The sequence below is a fragment of the Palaemon carinicauda genome, chromosome 15 (assembly GCF_036898095.1).
Source record: "Palaemon carinicauda isolate YSFRI2023 chromosome 15, ASM3689809v2, whole genome shotgun sequence".
In the NCBI taxonomy this organism is placed as follows: Eukaryota; Metazoa; Arthropoda; class Malacostraca; order Decapoda; family Palaemonidae; genus Palaemon; species Palaemon carinicauda.
In genome coordinates this window covers 69,866,892-69,890,436 of record NC_090739.1, presented here as the reverse complement: position 1 = coordinate 69,890,436, position 23,545 = coordinate 69,866,892, and the positions used below count along the sequence as shown (strand labels likewise).

The following is a 23,545-nucleotide window of genomic DNA, read 5'->3' as shown; positions in this document are numbered from 1 at the left end:
CTCTCGTTCACCTTTCAATGGCCGACCCTTCCCTTAGACGGAAGTGTTGGTGTCTAAGAGAGTATAGACTCTCTTTCTTAATTTTGCTTAACAAAAGTTATAGATTTATTTTATATCTCTCCGCCTCTTATAGGCCTCTTCGATTAACTTCCTTTTATTATAAACTTATTAAAATTAATTTTTATATTTGTTTATATTCGACCTTCCTAATAGTAGGCGGTCTTTTCTTGGTACCGAAGTTAATTAACATTGAGCCCGTCATTTCGGTTTTACCTGTTAACATTTTATGCTAATTCCGCCACAGAGTTTGAAAGAATTTCTTTGATAGTCTCGTACTGTTTTCAAAGTTGAACTAACGTTTTGTTTTGTCTCTGCAGTTGTTGACGTTCAGAACGTTCAACTTGCACTCTATCGTTACGATAGAGAAGAATGTTCACGGTTTCACGTTGCAGTAAGAGTAACCGTGTCTAGCGTTTTGTTCATTCTTTCTTAACTTAATGGTTTTGATCCTAATAAAGGAACTTTTCAGTTTTTTCCTTTAACAATAATATGTTTTAACGATATATATGATTGGGCTCTTCTCTCAGGTTCTAAGTCAAGAGAGAGAGAGAGAGAGAGAGAGATAGAGACGGAGGGAGAAAGAGGATAAACGTTTCATTCAAGCCTGCCAGGCGTACGAGTAACGTCGTTATCGTTTTTGCTCTTCTCCCTAGTCTCTTTAGGGGAAGAAACTAAACGTTTCTAGAGTGATCTAGTGTTTAGTCTCTTTCCAGCCACTGAATTATCTTTCATTAGATTTTTCTGTTACATTGTAATTCTGTTTTCGCAATTACTAACTTTTGAAAAAGGATAGAATTGCGTTTTTCAATATTAAACTTACCCGATAATCATGTAGCTGTCAACTCCGTTGCCCGACAGAATTCTATGGAGGGATACGCCAGCTATCACAATACTAGAAGGGGGTGTATTTACCAGCGCCACCTGTGGCCAGGTACTCAAGTACTTCTTGTTGACACCTCCTCAATTATTCCTCTGTCGTGCTTCCGGCAAGACGTTCTGGGATACGCTTATGTTCTTGGAGTATTTTCACGACTTTGGTGAAGTATTTCTTTTTGATTTCGGCTGTCGCTTTACTGGAAACTTCTATATTAGCTTAGTTAGCTTTTGGAATTAATTTGATTAATTATGGTGACGTAGAGAGTATGAACTCTCGTTCACCTTTCAATGGCCGACCCTTCCCTTAGACGGAAGTGTTGGTGTCTAAGAGAGTATAGACTCTCTTTCTTAATTTATTTTATATCTCTCCGCCTCTTATAGGCCTCTTCGATTAACTTCCTTTTATTATAAACTTATTAAAATTAATTTTTATATTTGTTTATATTCGACCTTCCTAATAGTAGGCGGTCTTTTCTTGGTACCGAAGTTAATTAACATTGAGCCCGTCATTTCGGTTTTACCTGTTAACATATTATGCTATTTCCGCCACAGAGTTTGAAAGAATTTCTTTGATAGTCTCGTACTGTTTTCAAAGTTGAACTAACGTTTTGTTTTGTCTCTGCAGTTGTTGACGTTCAGAACGTTCAACTTGCACTCTATCGTTACGATAGAGAAAGAATGTTCACGGTTTCACGTTGCAGTAAGAGTAACCGTGTCTAGCGTTTTGTTCATTCTTTCTTAACTTAATGGTTTTGATCCTAATAAAGGAACTTTTCAGTTTTTTCCTTTAACAATAATATGTTTTAACGATATATATGATTGGGCTCTTCTCTCAGGTTCTAAGTCAAGAGAGAGAGAGAGAGAGAGAGATAGAGACGGAGGGAGAAAGAGGATAAACGTTTCATTCAAGCCTGCCAGGCGTACGAGTAACGTCGTTATCGTTTTTGCTCTTCTCCCTAGTCTCTTTAGGGGAAGAAACTAAACGTTTCTAGAGTGATCTAGTGTTTAGTCTCTTTCCAGCCACTGAATTATCTTTCATTAGATTTTTCTGTTACATTGTAATTCTGTTTTCGCAATTACTAACTTTTGAGAAAGGATAGAATTGCGTGTTTCAGGTACAAACCACTTAAAGTTTCGAGTTCAGTGAAATAAGTGCAAACAGAAATCAAAGTGATAAGTGATTAGCGCAAAGTATGTCAGTGTTGTGCGTGAGGGTACTTTTGTGCGCGCCAGTCGTCCTCCCAGTCCGGGACCTCTTGCAAGCTCCCAAGTCCAGGGGAGAAGCAATGTCGAAGGGCAGAAGGGTTCAACAGGCCTTGATCGGCGCACAGAAGTATCCTCGGTGGTTGTGGGCGTGTCTTACCGAGACCGTCACTCCCACCCGCAGACGATTGAGCCCTTATTTTTGCTCGTCTGCAGAAGAAATTTAGGGGAGAAAACGCTGGTCTCAGGTCTCAAGACCTTTTAAACGTAAAGTCCAGACCTATGCCAGACGTACGAAGTTAGAGTTCACAGTCATTGGGTTAGCTCTGACTCTCCTCAGTCATCAGTTGAATGCACTCCGCCTAAGAGGAGTTAGGTTCTGCCACAACAGAGCTCGACTGTTAAGGCTTTACCTCAGCCTACTGTAGTTTCTGCCGACCCCAAGTGGACTCTACTACAGGCAAGCACTGCTTTCGGACCTGATGCGTGAGTGTCGGGCTGAGAGTGTTGCGCATCCGCCTCCGCCTACACTCCCTCCGCCTATGCTCGCTCCGCCTGATCGCAGTACCACCTGCCAGGCGTACGATGTTGTGGACTCTACTACAGTCCATGCAAGCACAGCTTTCGGACTTGATGCGTGAGTGTCGGGCTGAGAGTGTTGCTCCTCCGCCTCCGCCTACACTCCCTCCGCCTACACTCGCTCCGCCTGATCGCAGTACCACCTGCCAGGCGTACGATGTTGTGGACTCTACTACAGTCCATGCAAGCACAGCTTTCGGACTTGATGCGTGAGTGTCGGGCTGAGAGTGTTGCTCCTCCGCCTCCGCCTACACTCCCTCCGCCTACACTCGCTCCGCCTGATCGCAGTACCACCTGCCAGGCGTACGATGTTGTGGACTCTACTACAGTCCATGCAAGCACAGCTTTCGGAATTGATGCGTGAGTGTCGGGCTGAGAGTGTTGCTCCTCCGCCTCCGCCTACACTCCCTCCGACTACGCTCGCTCCGCCTGATCGCAGTATCACCTGCCAGGCGTACGATGTTGAGCCACGTGCTGAGTTTGCTGTTCCCAGTGGTGTTCAGCCTCCGCCTTCCTTAAGGCAACCTTTACAATGGGATCAGGAGGATTTTACCTCTCTTCCTCCGCCTCCACTTGCTGTTCCACCAGTGATGCAACACTCGGTTGAGGTACAACAACCTCTCCCGTCCATGAGTCAGTCTCCTCAGCTCTCGCTGCAGCGAGCTCAACCCTCCACAAGGCAAGCACCACAACACCTTAGCCTTGCGCCTCAGGAGCCTCAGCTTGCGAGACATTTACCTTGTTCTGCGCAGCCTCTTCCTCATCGCGCTCCGCTCACACCACAGGAACTGGAACTTGCTACTCCGCTTCCGCCAACCGCTCAGCAAGCGCAACCCTTGGGTTCAACCACTCATGCTAGGAGTCAGCCTCCTCCACCCATGCGCCTTCCTTCTGCTTGTCTTTTATTCAGCCTTTGCAGACTGAGCCTCAGGTGTTCCCTCAACAGAGTCTTGAAGAGGAAACCACAACTATTGTTGTTCCAGCTCGTTATGACTCTGCTGTTCAGCATACCTTACCTCCATTGTCAAACCATGGCAAAAATATGAATCATGAGTTATGAATGTAAGGTAAACATTATGTTGATTTTTAATCCCCATGCAAGCATGCATAAAGCACTCTAGCACTGGTCATGGAATTTCTGAGAAATGTTAAACGCCATGCATACGCTCTGCTTTTCTTTACAGCAGGCTCTGCTTACAGCAGGCTCTGCTTACTACATGCTCAGCATACAGCATGCTCTGCATTCAGCATGCTCTGCATACAACATGCTCTGCATACAGCATGCTCTGCATTCAGCATGCTCTGCATACAACATGCTCTACATACAGCATGCTCTGCATACAGCATACTCTGCAACCGCATGCTTCTCAGTCACACATCTTGGGTTGTTGCCAACTCACTAGACTGTCAAGCAGTTTCATAACGTTGCCTTCTAGTCTGCTGCTTTTGCACCAGTGAACCCTCACTCAGAGAACTTAGCTTTTCTAGGATAAGGTCCCTGTAGATGAGAAAGTTCTTTTCTCCCTCCTTCTGATATTCCCTTGAGGACTCTGTCATTTGGAGGGAGCCTTTAGCTGCATAACCTCTTATGGACTTTTATTTAAGCATAACATGCTTACAGGGAAGGTTATGGTTCCACTTCAGTCGCTAATCCCGTCTGTTACCACACCTGCTCCCATAGACCTTGAGCTGTGTTGCATGACATGCAGTCCAAGCTTAGTCCTTGTTAGAGGATTTTTTGTTTACGGAGTCAATGTGTCACGGGGAAGACGTTCAACAACCAACAGAAGTTACTTGTTGTGACGCAGTGCGGCAACCTCAGCAACCCGTTAAGGAGTTGTCTGTACGACCCAGACAGTCTAGACAGATTCGGGTTGTCACTGTACTTCCTCGCTTGCCCATGATTGACAGTTCACAGACTGTGCAGCAGTATCATGATCTTGTGTCCGGCTCCGTCAGACGACTGGCTTTTAAGAGCTCCCACAAGTCGTCGCTGTCTGGAGATTTTCAAATGGACTATGGATCTGACCAAGGAACTGGGCCTCCTGGTCAATTTTGAGGAGTCTCAGCTCGTTCCATCCCAGACCATTGTCTCCTTGGGTATGGATCTTCAGAGTCGAGCTTTTCGGACTTGTCCGTCGGCCCCAAGGATCTTCCAAGCCCTAGAATGCATCCAGAGCATGCTGAGAAGGAACCGATGCTTAGTCAGGCAGTGGATGAGTCTAACAGGGACACTTTCATCGCTGGCCCTGTTCATCGAGTTAGGGAGACTCCACCTCCGCCCCCTTCAGTATCATCTAGCTGCTCACTGGATAAAGGACATGACGCTAGAGACGGTCTCAGTTCCTGTTTCCGAAGAGATGAGGTCTACTCTAACGTGGTGGAAGAACAGCATTCTTCTCAAGGAAGGTCTACCATTGGCTGTTCAGACCCCCGACCACCGTCTCTTCTCGGACGCATCGGACACGGGCTGGGGTGCGACACTGGACGGACAGGAATGCTCGGGAACATGGAATCAGGAGCAAAGGACACTTCACATCAATTGCAAGGAGTTGTTGGCAGTTCATCTGGCCTTGATAAACTTCAAGTCCCTCCAGCTAAACAAGGTGGTGGAGGTGAACTCCGACAACACCACAGCCTTGGCTTACATCTCCAAGCAGGGAGGGACTCATTCGAGGAAGTTGTTCGAGATCGCAAGGGACCTCCTCATTTGGTCAAAAGATCGAAAGCTCACGATGGTAACGAGGCTCATTCAGGGCGATATGAATGTCATGGCAGATCGCCTCAGCCGGAAGGGTCAGGTCATCCCCACAGAGTGGACCCTTCACAAGAATGTTTGCAGCAGACTTTGGGCCCTGTGGGGTCAGCCAACCATAGATCTATTCGCTACCTCGATGACCAAGAGGCTCCTCTTGTATTGTTCTCTGATTCCAGACCCAGCAGCAGTTCACGTGGATGCCTTTCTGCTGGATTGGTCCCATCTCGACCTGTATGCATTCCCGCCGTTCAAGATTGTCAACAGGGTACTTCAGAAGTTCGCCTCTCACAAAGGGACACGGCTGACGTTGGTTGCTCCCCTCTGGCCCGCGAGAGAATGGTTCACCGAGGTACTGCAATGGCTGGTCGACGTTCCCAGGACTCTTCCTCTAAGAGTGGACCTTCTGCGTCAACCTCACGTAAAGAAGGTACACCCAAACCTCCACGCTCTTCGTCTGACTGCCTTCAGACTATCGAAAGACTCTCAAGAGCTAGAGGCTTTTCGAAGGAGGCAGCCAGAGCGATTGCCAGAGCAAGGACGACATCCACTCTCAGAGTCTATCAGTCTAAATGGGAAGTCTTCCGAAGCTGGTGCAAGGCCAATGCAGTTTCCTCAACCAGTACCACTGTAACCCAGATTGCTGACTTCCTGTTACATCTAAGGAACGTAAGATCCCTATCAGCTCCTACGATCAGGGTTACAGAAGTATGTTGGCAGCGGTTTTCCGCCACAGAGGCTTGGATCTTTCCTCCAACAAAGATCTACAGGACCTCCTTAGGTCTTTTGAGACCTCAAAGGAACGTCGGTTGTCCACTCCAGGCTGGAATCTAGACGTGGTCCTAAGGTTCCTAATGTCATCAAGATTTGAACCGCTCCAATCAGCCTCTTTTAAGGACCTCACATTAAAAACTCTTTTCCTCGTGTGCTTAGCAACAGCTAAAAGAGTAAGTGAGATCCACGCCTTCAGCAGGAACATAGGTTTCACATCTGAAACGGCTACATGTTCCTTGCAGCTCGGTTTTTTGGCTAAAAACGAGCTTCCTTCCCGTCCTTGGCCTAAGTCGTTCGAGATCCCAAGCCTGTCCAACATGGTGGGGAACGAACTGGAGAGAGTACTTTGCCCAGTTAGAGCTCTTAAGTACTATCTAAGAAGGTCAAAACCATTACGAGGACAATCAGAAGCCTTATGGTGTGCTATCAAGAAGCCTTCTCTACCAATGTCTAAGAACGCAGTTTCTTACTACATCAGGCTTCTGATTAGAGAAGCAAATTCTCATCTGAAGGAAGAAGACCTTGCTTTGCTGAAGGTAAGGACACATGAAGTGAGAGCTGTGGCTACTTCAGTGGCCTTCAAACAGAACCGTTCTCTGCAGAGTGTTATGGATGCAACCTATTGGAGAAGCAAGTCAGTGTTCGCATCATTCTATCTCAAAGATGTCCAGTCTCTTTACGAGTACTGCTACACCCTGGGACCATTCGTAGCAACGAATGCAGTAGTAGGCGAGGGCTCAGCCACTACATTCCCATAATCCCATAACTTTTTAACCTTTCTCTTGAATACTTTTTATGGGTTGTACGGTCGGCTAAGAAGCCTTCCACATCCTTGTTGATTTGGCGGGTGGTCAATTCTTTCTTGAGAAGCGCCGAGGTTAAAGGTTGTGATGAGGTCCTTTAGTATGGGTTGCAGCCCTGTATACTTTAGCACCTTTGAGTTGATTCAGCCTCCCAAGAGGAACGCTGCGCTCAGTAAGGAAGACGATCTTATTAAAGGCAGAGTAACGGTTCAAGTCGACTTCCTTACCAGGTACTTATTATTTCATTGTTATTGTGGATAACTGATTATATGAAATTCGGGATACTTAGCTATCCTTTAGTCTTGTACACTGGTTTTTCACCCACCCCCCTGGGTGTGAATCAGCTACATGATTATCGGGTAAGTTTAATATTGAAAAATGTTATTTTTATTAGTAAAATAAATTTTTGAATATACTTACCCGATAATCATGATTTAATCGACCCTCCCTTCCTCCCCATAGAGAACCAGTGGACCGAGGAATAATTGAGGAGGTGTCAACAAGAAGTACTTGAGTACCTGGCCACAGGTGGCGCTGGTAAATACACCCCCTTCTAGTATTGTGATAGCTGGCGTATCCCTCCATAGAATTCTGTCGGGCAACGGAGTTGACAGCTACATGATTATCGGGTAAGTATATTCAAAAATTTATTTTACTAATAAAAATAACATGTTTCAGGTACAAACCACTTAAAGTTTCGAGTTCAGTGAAATAAGTGCAAACAGAAATCAAAGTGATAAGTGATTAGCGCAAAGTATGTCAGTGTTGTGCGTGAGGGTACTTCTGTGCGCGCCAGTCGTCCTCCCAGTCCGGGACCTCTTGCAAGCTCCCAAGCCCAGGGGAGAAGCAATGTCGAAGGGCAGAAGGGTTCAGCAGGCCTTGATCGGCGCACAGAAGTATCCTCGGTGGTTGTGGGCGTGTCTTACCGAGACCGTCACTCCCACCCGCAGACGATTGAGCCCTTATTTTGCTCGTCTGCAGAAGAAATTTAGGGGAGAAAACGCTGGTCTCAGGTCTCAAGACCTTTTAAACGTAAAGTCCAGACCTATGCCAGACGTACGAAGTTAGAGTTCACAGTCATTGGGTTAGCTCTGACTCTCCTCAGTCATCAGTTGAATACACTCCGCCTAAGAGGAGTAAGGTTCTGCCACAACAGAGCTCGACTGTTAAGGCTTTACCTCAGCCTACTGTAGTTTCTGCCGACCCCAAGTGGACTCTACTACAGTCCATGCAAGCACTGCTTTCGGACTTGATGCGTGAGTGTCGGGCTGAGAGTGTTGCGCATCCGCCTCCGCCTACACTCCCTCCGCCTATGCTCGCTCCGCCTGATCGCAGTACCACCTGCCAGGCGTACGATGTTGTGGACTCTACTACAGTCCATGCAAGCACAGCTTTCGGACTTGATGCGTGAGTGTCGGGCTGAGAGTGTTGCTCCTCCGCCTCCGCCTACACTCCCTCCGCCTACACTCGCTCCGCCTGATCGCAGTACCACCTGCCAGGCGTACGATGTTGTGGACTCTACTACAGTCCATGCAAGCACAGCTTTCGGACTTGATGCGTGAGTGTCGGGCTGAGAGTGTTGCTCCTCCGCCTCCGCCTACACTCCCTCCGCCTACACTCGCTCCGCCTGATCGCAGTACCACCTGCCAGGCGTACGATGTTGTGGACTCTACTACAGTCCATGCAAGCACAGCTTTCGGACTTGATGCGTGAGTGTCGGGCTGAGAGTGTTGCTCCTCCGCCTCCGCCTACACTCCCTCCGACTACGCTCGCTCCGCCTGATCGCAGTATCACCTGCCAGGCGTACGATGTTGAGCCACGTGCTGAGTTTGCTGTTCCCAGTGGTGTTCAGCCTCCGCCTTCCTTAAGGCAACCTTTACAATGGGATCAGGAGGATTATACCTCTCTTCCTCCGCCTCCACTTGCTGTTCCACCAGTGATGCAACACTCGGTTGAGGTACAACAACCTCTCCCGTCCATGAGTCAGTCTCCTCAGCTCTCGCTGCAGCGAGCTCAATCCTCCACAAGGCAAGCACCACAACACCTTAGCCTTGCGCCTCAGGAGCCTCAGCTTGCGAGACATTTACCTTGTTCTGCGCAGCCTCTTCCTCATCGCGCTCCGCTCACACCACAGGAACTGGAACTTGCTACTCCGCTTCCGCCAACCGCTCAGCAAGCGCAACCTTGGGTTCAACCACTCATGCTAGGAGTCAGCCTCCTCCACCCATGCGCCTTCCTTCTGCTTGTCTTTTATTCAGCCTTTGCAGACTGAGCCTCAGGTGTTCCCTCAACAGAGTCTTGAAGAGGAAACCACAACTATTGTTGTTTCAGCTCGTTATGACTCTGCTGTTCAGCATACCTTACCTCCATTTTCAAACCATGGCAAAAATATGAATCATGAGTTATGAATGTAAGGTAAACATTATGTTGATTTTTAATCCCCATGCAAACATGCATAAAGCACTCTAGCACTGGTCATGGAATTTCTGAGAAATGTTAAACGCCATGCACACGCTCTGCTTTCCTTACAGCAGGCTCTGCTTACAGCAGGCTCTGCTTACTACATGCTCAGCATACAGCATGCTCTGCATTCAGCATGCTCTGCATACAACATGCTCTGCATACAGCATGCTCTGCATTCAGCATGCTCTGCATACAACATGCTCTACATACAGCATGCTCTGCATACAGCATACTCTGCATACATCATGCTCTGCATACCTTACCGCATGCTTCTCAGTCACACATCTTGGGTTGTTGCCAACTCACTAGACTGTCAAGCAGTTTCATAACGTTGCCTTCTAGTCTGCTGCTTTTGCACCAGTGAACCCTCACTCAGAGAACTTAGCTTTTCTAGGATAAGGTCCCTGTAGATGAGAAAGTTCTTTTCTCCCTCCTTCTGATATTCCCTTGAGGACTCTGTCATTTGGAGGGAACCTTTAGCTGCATAACCTCTTATGGACTTTTATTTAAGCATAACATGCTTACAGGGAAGGTTATGGTTCCACTTCAGTCGCTAATCCCGTCTGTTACCACACCTGCTCCCATAGACCTTGAGCTGTGTTGCATGACATGCAGTCCAAGCTTAGTCCTTGTTAGAGGATTTTTTGTTTACGGAGTCAATGTGTCACGGGGAAGACGTTCAACAACCAACAGAAGTGACTTGTTGTGACGCAGTGCGGCAACCTCAGCAACCCGTTAAGGAGTTGTCTGTACGACCCAGACAGTCTAGACAGATTCGGGTTGTCACTGTACTTCCTCGCTTGCCCATGATTGACAGTTCACAGACTGTGCAGCAGTATCATGATCTTGTGTCCGGCTCCGTCAGACGACTGGCTTTTAAGAGCTCCCACAAGTCGTCGCTGTCTGGAGATTTTCAAAGGGACTATGGATCTGACCAAGGAACTGGGCCTCCTGGTCAATTTTGAGGAGTCTCAGCTCGTTCCATCCCAGACCATTGTCTCCTTGGGTATGGATCTTCAGAGTCGAGCTTTTCGGACTTTTCCGTCGGCCCCAAGGATCTTCCAAGCCCTAGAATGCATCCAGAGCATGCTGAGAAGGAACCGATGCTCAGTCAGGCAGTGGATGAGTCTAACAGGGACACTTTCATCGCTGGCCCTGTTCATCGAGTTAGGGAGACTCCTCCTCCGCCCCCTTCAGTATCATCTAGCTGCTCACTGGATAAAGGACATGACGCTAGAGACGGTCTCAGTTCCTGTTTCCGAAGAGATGAGGTCTACTCTAACGTGGTGGAAGAACAGCATTCTTCTCAAGGAAGGTCTACCATTGGCTGTTCAGACCCCCGACCACCGTCTCTTCTCGGACGCATCGGACACGGGCTGGGGTGCGACACTGGACGGACAGGAATGCTCGGGAACATGGAATCAGGAGCAAAGGACACTTCACATCAATTGCAAGGAGTTGTTGGCAGTTCATCTGGCCTTGATAAACTTCAAGTCCCTCCAGCTAAACAAGGTGGTGGAGGTGAACTCCGACAACACCACAGCCTTGGCTTACATCTCCAAGCAGGGAGGGACTCATTCGAGGAAGTTGTTCGAGATCGCAAGGGACCTCCTCATTTGGTCAAAAGATCGAAAGCTCACGCTGGTAACGAGGCTCATTCAGGGCGATATGAATGTCATGGCAGATCGCCTCAGTCGGAAGGGTCAGGTCATCCCCACAGAGTGGACCCTTCACAAGAATGTTTGCAGCAGACTTTGGGCCCTGTGGGGTCAGCCAACCATAGATCTATTCGCTACCTCGATGACCAAGAGGCTCCTCTTGTATTGTTCTCCGATTCCAGACCCAGCAGCAGTTCACGTGGATGCCTTTCTGCTGGATTGGTCCCATCTCGACCTGTATGCATTCCCGCCGTTCTAGATTGTCAACAGGGTACTTCAGAAGTTCGCCTCTCACAAAGGGACACGGCTGACGTTGGTTGCTCCCCTCTGGCCCGCGAGAGAATGGTTCACCGAGGTACTGCAATGGCTGGTCGACGTTCCCAGGACTCTTCCTCTAAGAGTGGACCTTCTGCGTCAACCTCACGTAAAGAAGGTACACCCAAACCTCCACGCTCTTCGTCTGACTGCCTTCAGACTATCGAAAGACACTCAAGAGCTAGAGGCTTTTCGAAGGAGGCAGCCAGAGCGATTGCCAGAGCAAGGACGACATCCACTCTCAGAGTCTTTCAGTCTAAATGGGAAGTCTTCCGAAGCTGGTGCAAGGCCAATGCAGTTTCCTCAACCAGTACCACTGTAACCCAGATTGCTGACTTCCTGTTACATCTAAGGAACGTAAGATCCCTATCAGCTCCTACGATCAAGGGTTACAGAAGTATGTTGGCAGCGGTTTTCCGCCACAGAGGCTTGGATCTTTCCTCCAACAAAGATCTACAGGACCTCCTTAGGTCTTTTGAGACCTCAAAGGAACGTCGGTTGTCCACTCCAGGCTGGAATCTAGACGTGGTCCTAAGGTTCCTAATGTCATCAAGATTTGAACCGCTCCAATCAGCCTCTTTTAAGGACCTCACATTAAAAACTCTTTTCCTCGTGTGCTTAGCAACAGCTAAAAGAGTAAGTGAGATCCACGCCTTCAGCAGGAACATAGGTTTCACATCTGAAACGGCTACATGTTCCTTGCAGCTCGGTTTTTTGGCTAAAAACGAGCTTCCTTCCCGTCCTTGGCCTAAGTCGTTCGAGATCCCAAGCCTGTCCAACATGGTGGGGAACGAACTGGAGAGAGTACTTTGCCCAGTTAGAGCTCTTAAGTACTATCTAAGAAGGTCAAAACCATTACGAGGACAATCAGAAGCCTTATGGTGTGCTATCAAGAAGCCTTCTCTACCAATGTCTAAGAACGCAGTTTCTTACTACATCAGGCTTCTGATTAGAGAAGCAAATTCTCATCTGAAGGAAGAAGACCTTGCTTTGCTGAAGGTAAGGACACATGAAGTGAGAGCTGTGGCTACTTCAGTGGCCTTCAAACAGAACCGTTCTCTGCAGAGTGTTATGGATGCAACCTATTGGAGAAGCAAGTCAGTGTTCGCATCATTCTATCTCAAAGATGTCCAGTCTCTTTACGAGTACTGCTACACCCTGGGACCATTCGTAGCAACGAATGCAGTAGTAGGCGAGGGCTCAGCCACTACATTCCCATAATCCCATAACTTTTTAACCTTTCTCTTGAATACTTTTTATGGGTTGTACGGTCGGCTAAGAAGCCTTCCACATCCTTGTTGATTTGGCGGGTGGTCAATTCTTTCTTGAGAAGCGCCGAGGTTAAAGGTTGTGATGAGGTCCTTTAGTATGGGTTGCAGCCCTGTATACTTTAGCACCTTTGAGTTGATTCAGCCTCCCAAGAGGAACGCTGCGCTCAGTAAGGAAGACGATCTTATTAAAGGCAGAGTAACGGTTCAAGTCGACTTCCTTACCAGGTACTTATTATTTCATTGTTATTGTGGATAACTGATTATATGAAATACGGGATACTTAGCTATCCTTTAGTCTTGTACACTGGTTTTTCACCCACCCCCCTGGGTGTGAATCAGCTACATGATTATCGGGTAAGTTTAATATTGAAAAATGTTATTTTTATTAGTAAAATAAATTTTTGAATATACTTACCCGATAATCATGATTTAATCGACCCTCCCTTCCTCCCCATAGAGAACCAGTGGACCGAGGAATAATTGAGGAGGTGTCAACAAGAAGTACTTGAGTACCTGGCCACAGGTGGCGCTGGTAAATACACCCCCTTCTAGTATTGTGATAGCTGGCGTATCCCTCCATAGAATTCTGTCGGGCAACGGAGTTGACAGCTACATGATTATCGGGTAAGTATATTCAAAAATTTATTTTACTAATAAAAATAACATAATTAGACGTTTTGCCAAAAGACTTTAAAAAACTTGAGATATGATAGTTATGGAAATTGGCCGGTAATCAGCTGGACTTGAGCTACCACAAACACAGTTACATGATGGAGTAACATTACCATTTCTCCAACAAGTGCTAAAAGAACCTCCTCTTGCTAACTTGTAGAAAATAACAGATAACTTAGGAGGTAGGAAATTTGCAGTCTTTATAAAAAACAAAGAAAAAGTACCATTTACGTCTACACCCCCATATGATAAATGTCCAATGATATCTTTTGATGTGTAATGTGTGGCAACTTATGATTTCATGATAATGTTAGAGAGATATAAACACCCTTCATATTAAAATCAAGGTTCTGAGTAATTCTTAATTAAATCATGTTATTTCAGCACCTTCTGATAAGGAGCCCTGCTACTGCTTGTGGACACTTCTACCAACACCTCCAAATCCTGGCCATTACTGGTTTTCTGTCACAGGAGTATCCATACATCCGCAGTTTGGTTTACGTGTCATGTTGAAAATAATCAGGTAAGGATTGGTATATGGAGCTTCCTTTTATTAATGTGAACCTCCCCAGATGTTCATATTGCTTTCTACTCGAAGCTGATTGGATGTTGGTGTTACCCCAAAAAAGCAAAAAATTTAAGGTTCTTTTCCTCAAGGTGCCACTCCTGTTGCCCATAAGAACAACATCTGGTGGCTGATGGTAACTCATTTCAGTCTTTTTCATTACATTTATTCAGAATATTACAACTTGACTGTTGTGTGCCACAAGGTAGTGTCTGAAGTGGGACTCTTTTTGTATTGGCAATTAATGACGCAGTTGCTCAAATGCCACATGGAGTGCAAAGTAACGCTTATGTGGACAACGTTGGAACATACTACTCTACTCTATAAACAATCTTATCACTTACAAAGCGTTCTTAATGACTCAATTTGAAAAATGCAAGTTTGAATTGCATTGGTTGGTTTCAGACTTTTTGCAGAAAAAAAAACAAAGCAGTAATGTTTTACAAGAATAGTAGATGGAGCAAAACCAAAATATAAATATCACATTGTGTAATGCTCAAATCCATTTTCAAGAAAAGGTAAATTTTTTGGACTAATATTTGATATTCACCTCAATTGGGAAGCATCAAATCTAAATGTTACTCTCAACCTAGTGATGAAGTTGTTCCATACAATTTGAGGTACAGAGATTAACTCTATTGTTGATCTGAGAAATATTAGTGTTATCAAGAATAGATTATAGTTGCTCAATATATGGATCAGGATTTTAAGTTACTTTGAAGTCATTAGAGCTAATACACAATGAAGGTCTCACACTTTGTAATGAATGGAACTTGTAGGTCTTCCCCTAAATATATCGGTTATATGTGAAAGTGGAGAGCCACCTTTGTCCTTACATCAAGATCTTGTAACAATCTGAAGTGCATTAAAAATCCTCTCCACCAATTCTCCAACAAAGCAGCTCTTCAATCAAATTGATATATTTATAAACAAACAGGAACTGACATTTCAAGTATTATTATTATTATTTTTTGGTGGAAGGAAAATTAGTTGTAGCAAAAGAATGGGGGAATAGAGTAGGTGGATGTAAAAGGGAGGTAGTGAGGGTTGAAGAGCTAATAAAACCGGGGGTAAAAAGTAAATATCAGGAAAGGTTGAAAATTATATATGACGAAGTGAAAGTAAGAGAAACTGGCAATTTAGAGGAGGAGTGGAAGTTAGTAAAAGAAAATTTTGTTGGGATTGCAAGTGATGTGTGTGGAAAGAAGGTTGTTGGAGGCAGCATGAGGAAGGGCAGTGAATGGTGGAATGAAGGAGTGAAGGTAAAAGTGGAAGAGAAAAAGAGGGCTTTTGAAGAATGGCTACAGAGTAATAGTATAGAGAAGTATGAAAAATATAAAGAGAAAAATGCGCAAGTAAAGCGCAAGGTACGTGAGGCAAAGAGGACAGCTGACCTGAGGTGGGGTCAGGGATTGGGTCATTCATATGAAGAGACTAAGAAGAAGTTTTGGAAAGAAGTGAAGAGAGTAAGGAAGGCTGGCTCAAGAATTGAAGAGACAGTGAGAGGTGGAAATGGAAGGTTGTTAAAAGGAGAGGAGGCAAGGAAAAGATGGGCGGAATATTTTGAAAGTTTACTGAATGTTGAGGATAATAGGGAGGCAGATATAATTGCTGTTGCAGGTGTTGAGGTGCCAGTGATGGGAGATGAGAATGAGAGAAAGATTACAATAGATGAAGTGAGGAGAGCACTAGATGAAACGAGAGTAGGAAAAGCATCTGGTATGGATGGTGTGAGAGCTGAGATGTTGAAGGAAGGGGGTGTGACTGTACTTGAATGGTTGGTGAGATTGTTTAATATGTGTTTTGTGTTGTCAATGGTACCAGTAGATTGGGTTTGTGCATGTATTGTACCACTATATAAGGGTAAGGGAGATGTGCATGAGTGTTGTAATTCAAGAGGTATTAGTTTGTTAAGCGTAGTTGGAAAAGTGTATGGTAGAGTAATGATTAATAGGATCAAGGATAAAACAGAGAATGCAATCTTAGAAATACAGGGTGGTTTTAGAAGAGGTAGGGGTTGTATGAATCAGATTTTTACAGTTAGGCAGATATGCAAGAAATATTTAGCAAAAGGTAAGGAGGTGTATGTTGCGTTTATGGATCTGGAGAAAGCGTATGATAGAGTTGATAGGGAAGCAATGTGGAATGTGATGAGGTTATATGGAGTTGGTGGAAGGTTGTTGCAAGCAGTGAAAAGTTTCTACAAAGGTATTAAAGCATGTGTTAGGATAGGAAATGAAGTGAGTGATTGGTTTCCGGTGAGAGTGGGGCTGAGACAGGGATGTGTGATGTTGCCGTGGTTGTTTAACTTGTATGTTGATGGAGTGGTGAGAGAGGTGAATGCTCGAGTGCTTGGACGAGGATTAAAACTGGTAGACGAGAATGACCATGAATGGGAGATAAATCAGTTTTTGTTTGCGGATGATACTGTACTGGTTGCAGACACAGAAGAGAAGCTTGGCCGATTAGTGACAGAATTTGGAAGAGTGTGTGAGAGAAGGAAGTTGAGAGTTAATGTGGGTAAGAGTAAGGTTATGAGATGTACGAGAAGGGAAGGTGGTGCAAGGTTGAATGTCCTGTTGAATGGAGAGTTACTTGAGGAGGTGGATCAGTTTAAGTACTTGGGGTCTGTTGTTGCAGCAAATGGTGGAGTGGAAGCAGATGTACGTCAGAGAGGGAATGAAGGTTGCAAAGTGCTGGGGCAGTTAAGGGAGTAGTAAAAAATAGAGGGTTGGGCATGAATGTAAAGAGAGTTCTATATGAGAAAGTGATTGTACCAACTGTGATGTATGAATCGGAGTTGTGGGGAATGAAAGTGATGGAGAAACAGAAATTGAATGTGTTTGAGATGAAGTGTCTAAGGAGTATGGCTGGTGTATCTCGAGTAGATAGGATTAGGAACGAAGTGGTGAGGGTGAGAACGGGTGTAAGAAATGAGTTAGCGGCTAGAGTGGATATGAATGTGTTGAGGTGGTTTGGCCATGTTGAGAGAATGGAAAATGGCTGTCTGCTAAAGAAGGTGATGAATGCAAGAGTTGATGGGAGAAGTACGAGAGGAAGGCCAAGGTTTGGGTGGATGGATGGAGTGAAGGAAGCTCTGGGTGATAGGAGGATAGATGTGAGCGAGGCAAGAGAGTGTGCTAGAAATAGGAATGAATGGCGAGCGATTGTGACGCAGTTCCGGTAGGCCCTGCTGCTTCCTCCGATGCCTTAGATGACCGCGGAGGTAGCAGCAGTAGGGGATTCAGCATTATGAAGCTTCATCTGTGGTGGATAATGTGGGAGGGTGGGCTGTGACACCCTAGCAGTACCAGCTGAACTCGGTTGAGTCCCTTGTTAGGCTGGGAGGAACGTAGAGAATAGAGGTCCCCTTTTTGAGTTTGTTTCTTTGTTGATGTCGGCTACCCCCCGAAATTGGGGGAAGTGCCTTGGTATATGTATGTATGTTATTATTATTATTATTATTATTATTATTATTATTATTATTATTATTATTATTATTATTATTATTTTTAATTGCTAAGCTACAAATCTAGTTGGAAAAGCAGGATGCTAGAAGCCCAGGGGCTCCAACAGGGGAAACAGCCCAGTGAGGAAAGAAAACAAGGAAATGAAATATTTTAAGATTAGTAACATTAAAACGAATATACTTTAACAAAACAAGAGGAAGAGAAATATGATAGAATAGTGTGCTGAGTGTACCCTCAAGCAAAGGAACTCTAACCCAAGACAGTGGAAGAACATGGTACAGAGGCTGTAGGGCTACCAAGGACTAGAGAACAATGATTTGATTTTGGAGTATCCTTCTTCTAGAAGAACTGCTTACCATAGCTAAAGAGTATCTTCTACCCTCACCAAGAGGAAAGTAGCCACTGAACAATTACAGTGCAGTAGTTAACCCCTTGAGCTAAGAAGAATTGTTTGGTGGTAATCTCAGTGTTGTCAGGTGTATGAGGACAGAGGAGAATATGTAAAGAATAGACCAGACTATTCATTGTGTGTGTGTAGGCAAAGGAAAAATGAACCATAATCAGAGAGAAGAATCCAATGTAGTACTATCTGGCCAGTCAAAGGACCCCATAGCTCTCTTGCGGTAGTACTGTATCTCAGTGGGTGGTTTGTGCCCTGGCCAACCTACCTAGTAGTAGTAAATAGGCTATTACAATTTACAAACAACAGAATGAACCTTATTCAATCATCTCTCATAACTCCACCTTATATCATAAAGAAAACAAGAATATGCTCTCATCTTTTTAGTTATCAAAGAAATATAAGTATACCTAGAGTCACCATAAACAATATACCTTGGAACATATTCAAAGGAAAGAACCTCATTATGCTTTATACACTGATGACTGTATATCTTCAATGGGTTCTGGGTGTGCTGCAGTATCCTCATACAAAATAAGTCTTATCTTATTACCTAGTGAAGTATCAGTATTTACGTCTGAACTATCCAAGATTTTATCAGTAGTTGATATTAAAACAATTGAAGAGAGTAAATCTTAAATTTGTCATTTATTCCAATTCTCGAAGTGCCATAGAAGCCTTAAAGGTTACATTCATGAAAAGCAAGTAGTATTACACATTAAAGAGTGCCTTAACAAATTTTATTCTCGAGGGGTGAATATTGAAATATGTTGTATTCCTACTTGTTTTGGAGTTGTTTGTAATAAAAAAGCAGATGCCGCTTCTAAACTAGCAACAGGTTTACCATAACGTGACCTTGAACCTCCTGTTAAGGATTTTATAATCACCATAAAGCATTTCACAATACAGTAATAAAATGACTATTTGGAATAATGAACCAGAGAGTAATAACTTAAAATAAATAAACGCTACTGTTTTTCAATGAGAATCATAGACCAGAAAGAAAAAAAGAGGGACAAGTAATTTTAGCAAGGTTGCATATTGATCATACAAAATTTACCAATGGATTTTTGATGAGCGCACCTTATGAAGCAGTTCCCAGGTGCTTTGAGTGTGAATATTTTAACCATACAACATACTTTTTACTATTGTAAAATATTAAAGACAAAGATATGTTTTGGTTAGTAAGGTTTGTCTAACATTTTATCGGATTCTGAGTTTGTTTTTAAGATGGATAAAATCAAAGTTTGTAGTTATAAAATTTTTTTATCTTATCTATTCTTTTATCTTATATTTACTATATGATTATTTTTTATTCATTAGATTTAATATATTTTTTCCATAATTCAAGATTAGCATGGTTATAAAAATTAATTGTTCATCCCATTTGCTTTCAAATTCCATCTTTCAAAAAGTTTGTTATGAATGCATGAGAAAATAGAATGCATTGCCTGATGGGGGCTGTTAAGTATTATTTAGCCAAAATTGCAGACTTTAGAGGTAATATTCCTTATTTGTTTTTTGGGGTTCGGTTGTCAAATCATCCTTTGTCTAAATGGTATATCTTTCCTGGTTAAAAGACTGGTCACAGAGGCTTGCAAGGAGTTGCATCCAAGTCAGTGGAAAGACTTTTAAGCTAGAGTTCATGACATTAGAAGTGCAGCTACATTACTGAAATTATCTAGTAATCTTACTATGGAGTAAGATGCAGCTCAGGGCATACCACACTGGTATTTGCCAAACAGTACCATAAGAATCCTGGTTCTCTTATCAAGGTTACTGGGCTTTATGTGCCATAATAGCTCTTGGGGCTGTGTTTTAATAAAAGTTGGGTTTCTTTTAGTTTGATTAATGAATGAATTTAATTAGTCGTAGAGGTATTTAGAAACACAAACTGGAGCATCAAGTTATAACCTTAATTATAACAAATACGAAGGCATTAGACTAAGGTGAGGAATGTATAAATGAATATTTTTAGGACTTTAAATTTCCTATCTCTTTCCTTCATGATCCACCTCCATTAGAGTGTGAGAATCAGCAATATGAGCTTTAGGGGAAGTTTATAGAAATAAATGGAATTTTAAAAATAAAACCTATTTATTAAATCCCCTGATTTTCATTGCATGCAGATCCTCCTCCCCACTGACTAACAATGTCAAGAAGATAAGATATTAATTTTGACATAGAGACTGATTGGGTCACCTTTAGCCACTAGGTGTTACCTTGGTAGTCAAGAGGCATGTCTTGAAGGGAAGATGTGAATTTTTTTGGTTAATATCAATATTGAGTCAGTGTTGAGGACAAAGCAACATGGACATTAGTAGCCTATGAAAATAACAAGCTATAGTATATCAAAACTCTATTTTTCAGATTCTAGTCTCAAGTAACTTATATAGTCGCTTAAAATGCTTTTGCCCTATAATTCTTTAAGAGTTTTGTTTATGTGAGTTATATGTATGTGTATCATCACTTTTACAATGTACTTTCGAGTTATGGAAGTTGAACATTTCATTTTAGAATTTATGTGAAGCCTGGCAGCCTTTGTATAACTTTTCTCACATTTTTCATGTGGCTTCTTTTAAGTGTGTGTTCCTTCGCTTATACAAACCTTTCGTGCTTTAAAATAGGGATTGTCTTCCGTGGGATCTGGAATTGGTACAGTAATACCTTGACATACGAGTGTCCCATCATATGAGCAAATTGAGATATGAGCAAATTTTTGCATAGAGATATGAGCACGGTTACAGATGCTGACGCTAGGTGGCCGAGTGCATGGGAGCTGCTCTCGAGGCCTGCATCGCTCTTTCATTTCGTGTGATCTCCGACGATTGAACACATCTCTGAGCATCGCCCGTACTGTTTGCACTATTTACGGGGTTTTATCATTAATTTGATGACAATCAACTTAATAAGTCATGGGTCCAAAGCAAGCGAGTGGAAACCAGGGCAGTGGTAAAGAAAAGCGCATGATGATGATAGAGATGATGCGTAAAATTATTGAAAAACATGAGTGGTGTACACGTGACGAGGTAGCCCGCCATTACAAGAGGAGTACATTTACGATATGTACTATCCTCAAACGGAAGGATGCTATCAAGAGCACGAAGCCTTTCAAAGGCCTAATCATCCTGTCGAAGCTACGGACTAATGTGAATGACGAGATGGAAAGGCTTCTGTTGCTCTGGATAAAAGGAAAACAGTTGGCAGGATATAGCGTGACCGAGACGATCATCTGTGAGAAGGCCGGCAGAATCTACGAAAACTTGGAAGAAAGGCAAGCAGGTGAGAGTGAGGAGACATCGATGCCAGTGGAGACCTTCAAAGCCAGTTGTTGCTGGTTTGATAACTTATAAAAAGCAAACTGGGATCCACTCGGTTGTGAGGCATGGGGAAGCTGCAAGTTCCGACGTGAAAGCCCTGGAGGAGTATGTGGAACGTTTTGCCTCACTTGTTACTGCAGAAGGTTACATTGCCCAACAAGTCTTCAGTTGCGATGAAACTGGCCTTTTTTGGAAGATGCACAGGAGAAGAAACTGACGGGCCATAAACCAATGAAGGATCAATTGACTAGCCTTGTGTGCCAATGCCAGCGGTGACTGCAAGAACAAGTCACTGCTGGTATACCACTCCAAAAACCCACATTCTTTCAAGACCTACAAGATCTTGAAAGAAAAGCTTTGTCATGTAGCGCGCAAATTCAAAGGGTTGGGTTATGAGACATTTTTTCACAGACTGGGCGAATCTATGCTTTTGTTCGGCAATCAAGAAGTATTTGTAGGAGAAAAACCTGTTGTTGAAATGTCTTCTCATCCTAGACAATGCCCCTGGTCACCCTCCTGGTCTTGAAGATGACATCCTGGATGAATTTAAGTTCGTCAAGGTCCTCTATCTCTGGCCCAACACCACCCCACTCCTGCCTATGGACCAACAGGTCATTTCAAAACTTCAAGAAACTGTACACAGCATTTGTTTAATAAATGCGTTGATGTCACAGCCATCACTAATCTCACCCTTCGTGCATTTTGGAAGGTCCATTTCAACATTTTTCTCATTGTTTGAAAATTATTGATGAAGCATGGCAGGGTATAATGCAAAGAACCTAGAATTTAGCATAGAAAAAATTGTGGCCAGATTCCGTAGCTGAAAGGAACTTCGAAGGGTTCGATATGCCGCAGCCTGACCCCGAACGCATTGTGTTGGAAGAGATCGTGTCTCTTGGAAAGTTTATGGGACGGAAGGTAGATAAGGCAGATGTCAACGTCATTGTCGAGGAGCATCAAGAAGAGCTCACAACGGAGGAATTAATCGATCTCCAAACGATGCAACATACAGTCTTGAATTAACTCAGTAGCAAGGAGGAGGCAAAATCGGAGGAACTCCTTTCTTGGAGGGAGGTTAAGGAAGTGTTGGCTAAGTGACAGGATGTGAGTGATTTCGTTGAAAAGAGGTACCCTGATAAATTGTCTTGAGGTCGTGCTTCAGCTCTTGTCAATGACACTTGCCTAACTTGTTTCTGCAATATTTTGAAAGGGAGACAGAAACAAACCTCCATGGGTAGGTTTTTTTTTAAAAGGCCTGCAATAAGTGAAAGTGAAAGAGAGGCAAAAAGAGCCAAGACAAGTAAAAAACAGTAAAAAAAAATAGAAAATAAGATACATAAGATTAGAATTTATTTTAAAATAAGTAAAAAACAGTAAAAAAAAAAATAGAAAATAAGATACTTAAGATTAGAATTTATTTTAAAATTAAGTAAGTGTACAGTACAGTAAACTAATTTTGTTCAAGTTAATTTGAAGTTTGTGTTACGATACGTAGTGTAAGCAACAGTGTAAATATCGTATGTGTAGTGTCCAATTCTTTCCCTCCCTCCCTCCCTCCCTCCCTCCCTTTGTACATGTTGCTGTTAGCCGCCACCTTCTGTCAGGAAGGTAAGAACTCCATAATAAAGCCACATTTTATTGCAGATCACAGTCCAACAATAATTTTATGTAATTTTTGTGAGTATAGGTTAAGTATTGAAACAATTGAAAGCATGTGTTTTTTCATTGTTATATCATTGATTTTGGTGTTTTAAATTTTAAGAGGGTGGGAACGGATTAATTTTTTTCAGTTACTTCATATGGGAAAAATTTATTTTAGATACGAGTGGATTGACATGAGCTCGATCCTGGAACGCATTATGCTCGTATGTCAAGGTATTACTTTATTGAAATCTTTGAAGAAAGTTGTAAGAGACAGGTGGTGAGCAGTGAGCATGGTAATCTTTTTCTAATAATTTTTAGTTTTGAATGGTGATGCTTGATTTATGTATAATAATGGAATGAAGCGGTTATGCAAGTGTATATTAAACACTACTTCCATTTATGATAAACTAGGGATAGACCCAATCACTACTTAAAGGCATAATTGTTTACAATTATCTCATTTTTACCGAGTGTAGATCGTGGCTTCTCATAGAAGGGCTTTTACGCTGAGGTGTGAGAAAGCTAAGACTTGCCAAGCCCATGAATTGCAAGAGAGACTATTTAGCACTTTGTACTTCTCATCGAGTTTGCTGTAACTTAAGCTTCTGGGTATGCGCCCCCTTCGCTTAGTCCTTGGGAGTAAGCTTTAGGAATAGGGAAATCTTAGATCTACATTCGGGTGTTTTTTCAGATTAGGGAATTTGAGATGATTGCCAC

General features: G+C 43.5%; 1 protein-coding gene across 1 annotated transcript in view; it reads left to right on the top strand.

Moving 5' to 3' along the window:
• Positions 1 to 23,545, top strand: part of LOC137654658 (uncharacterized) — a 122,578-nt gene that overhangs the window by 44,608 nt on the left and 54,425 nt on the right. The window contains exon 3 of the mRNA XM_068388496.1: positions 13,814 to 13,952. Coding sequence (XP_068244597.1) covers positions 13,814 to 13,952 — 139 coding nt within the window. The remainder of the gene's footprint in view (positions 1 to 13,813; positions 13,953 to 23,545) is intronic.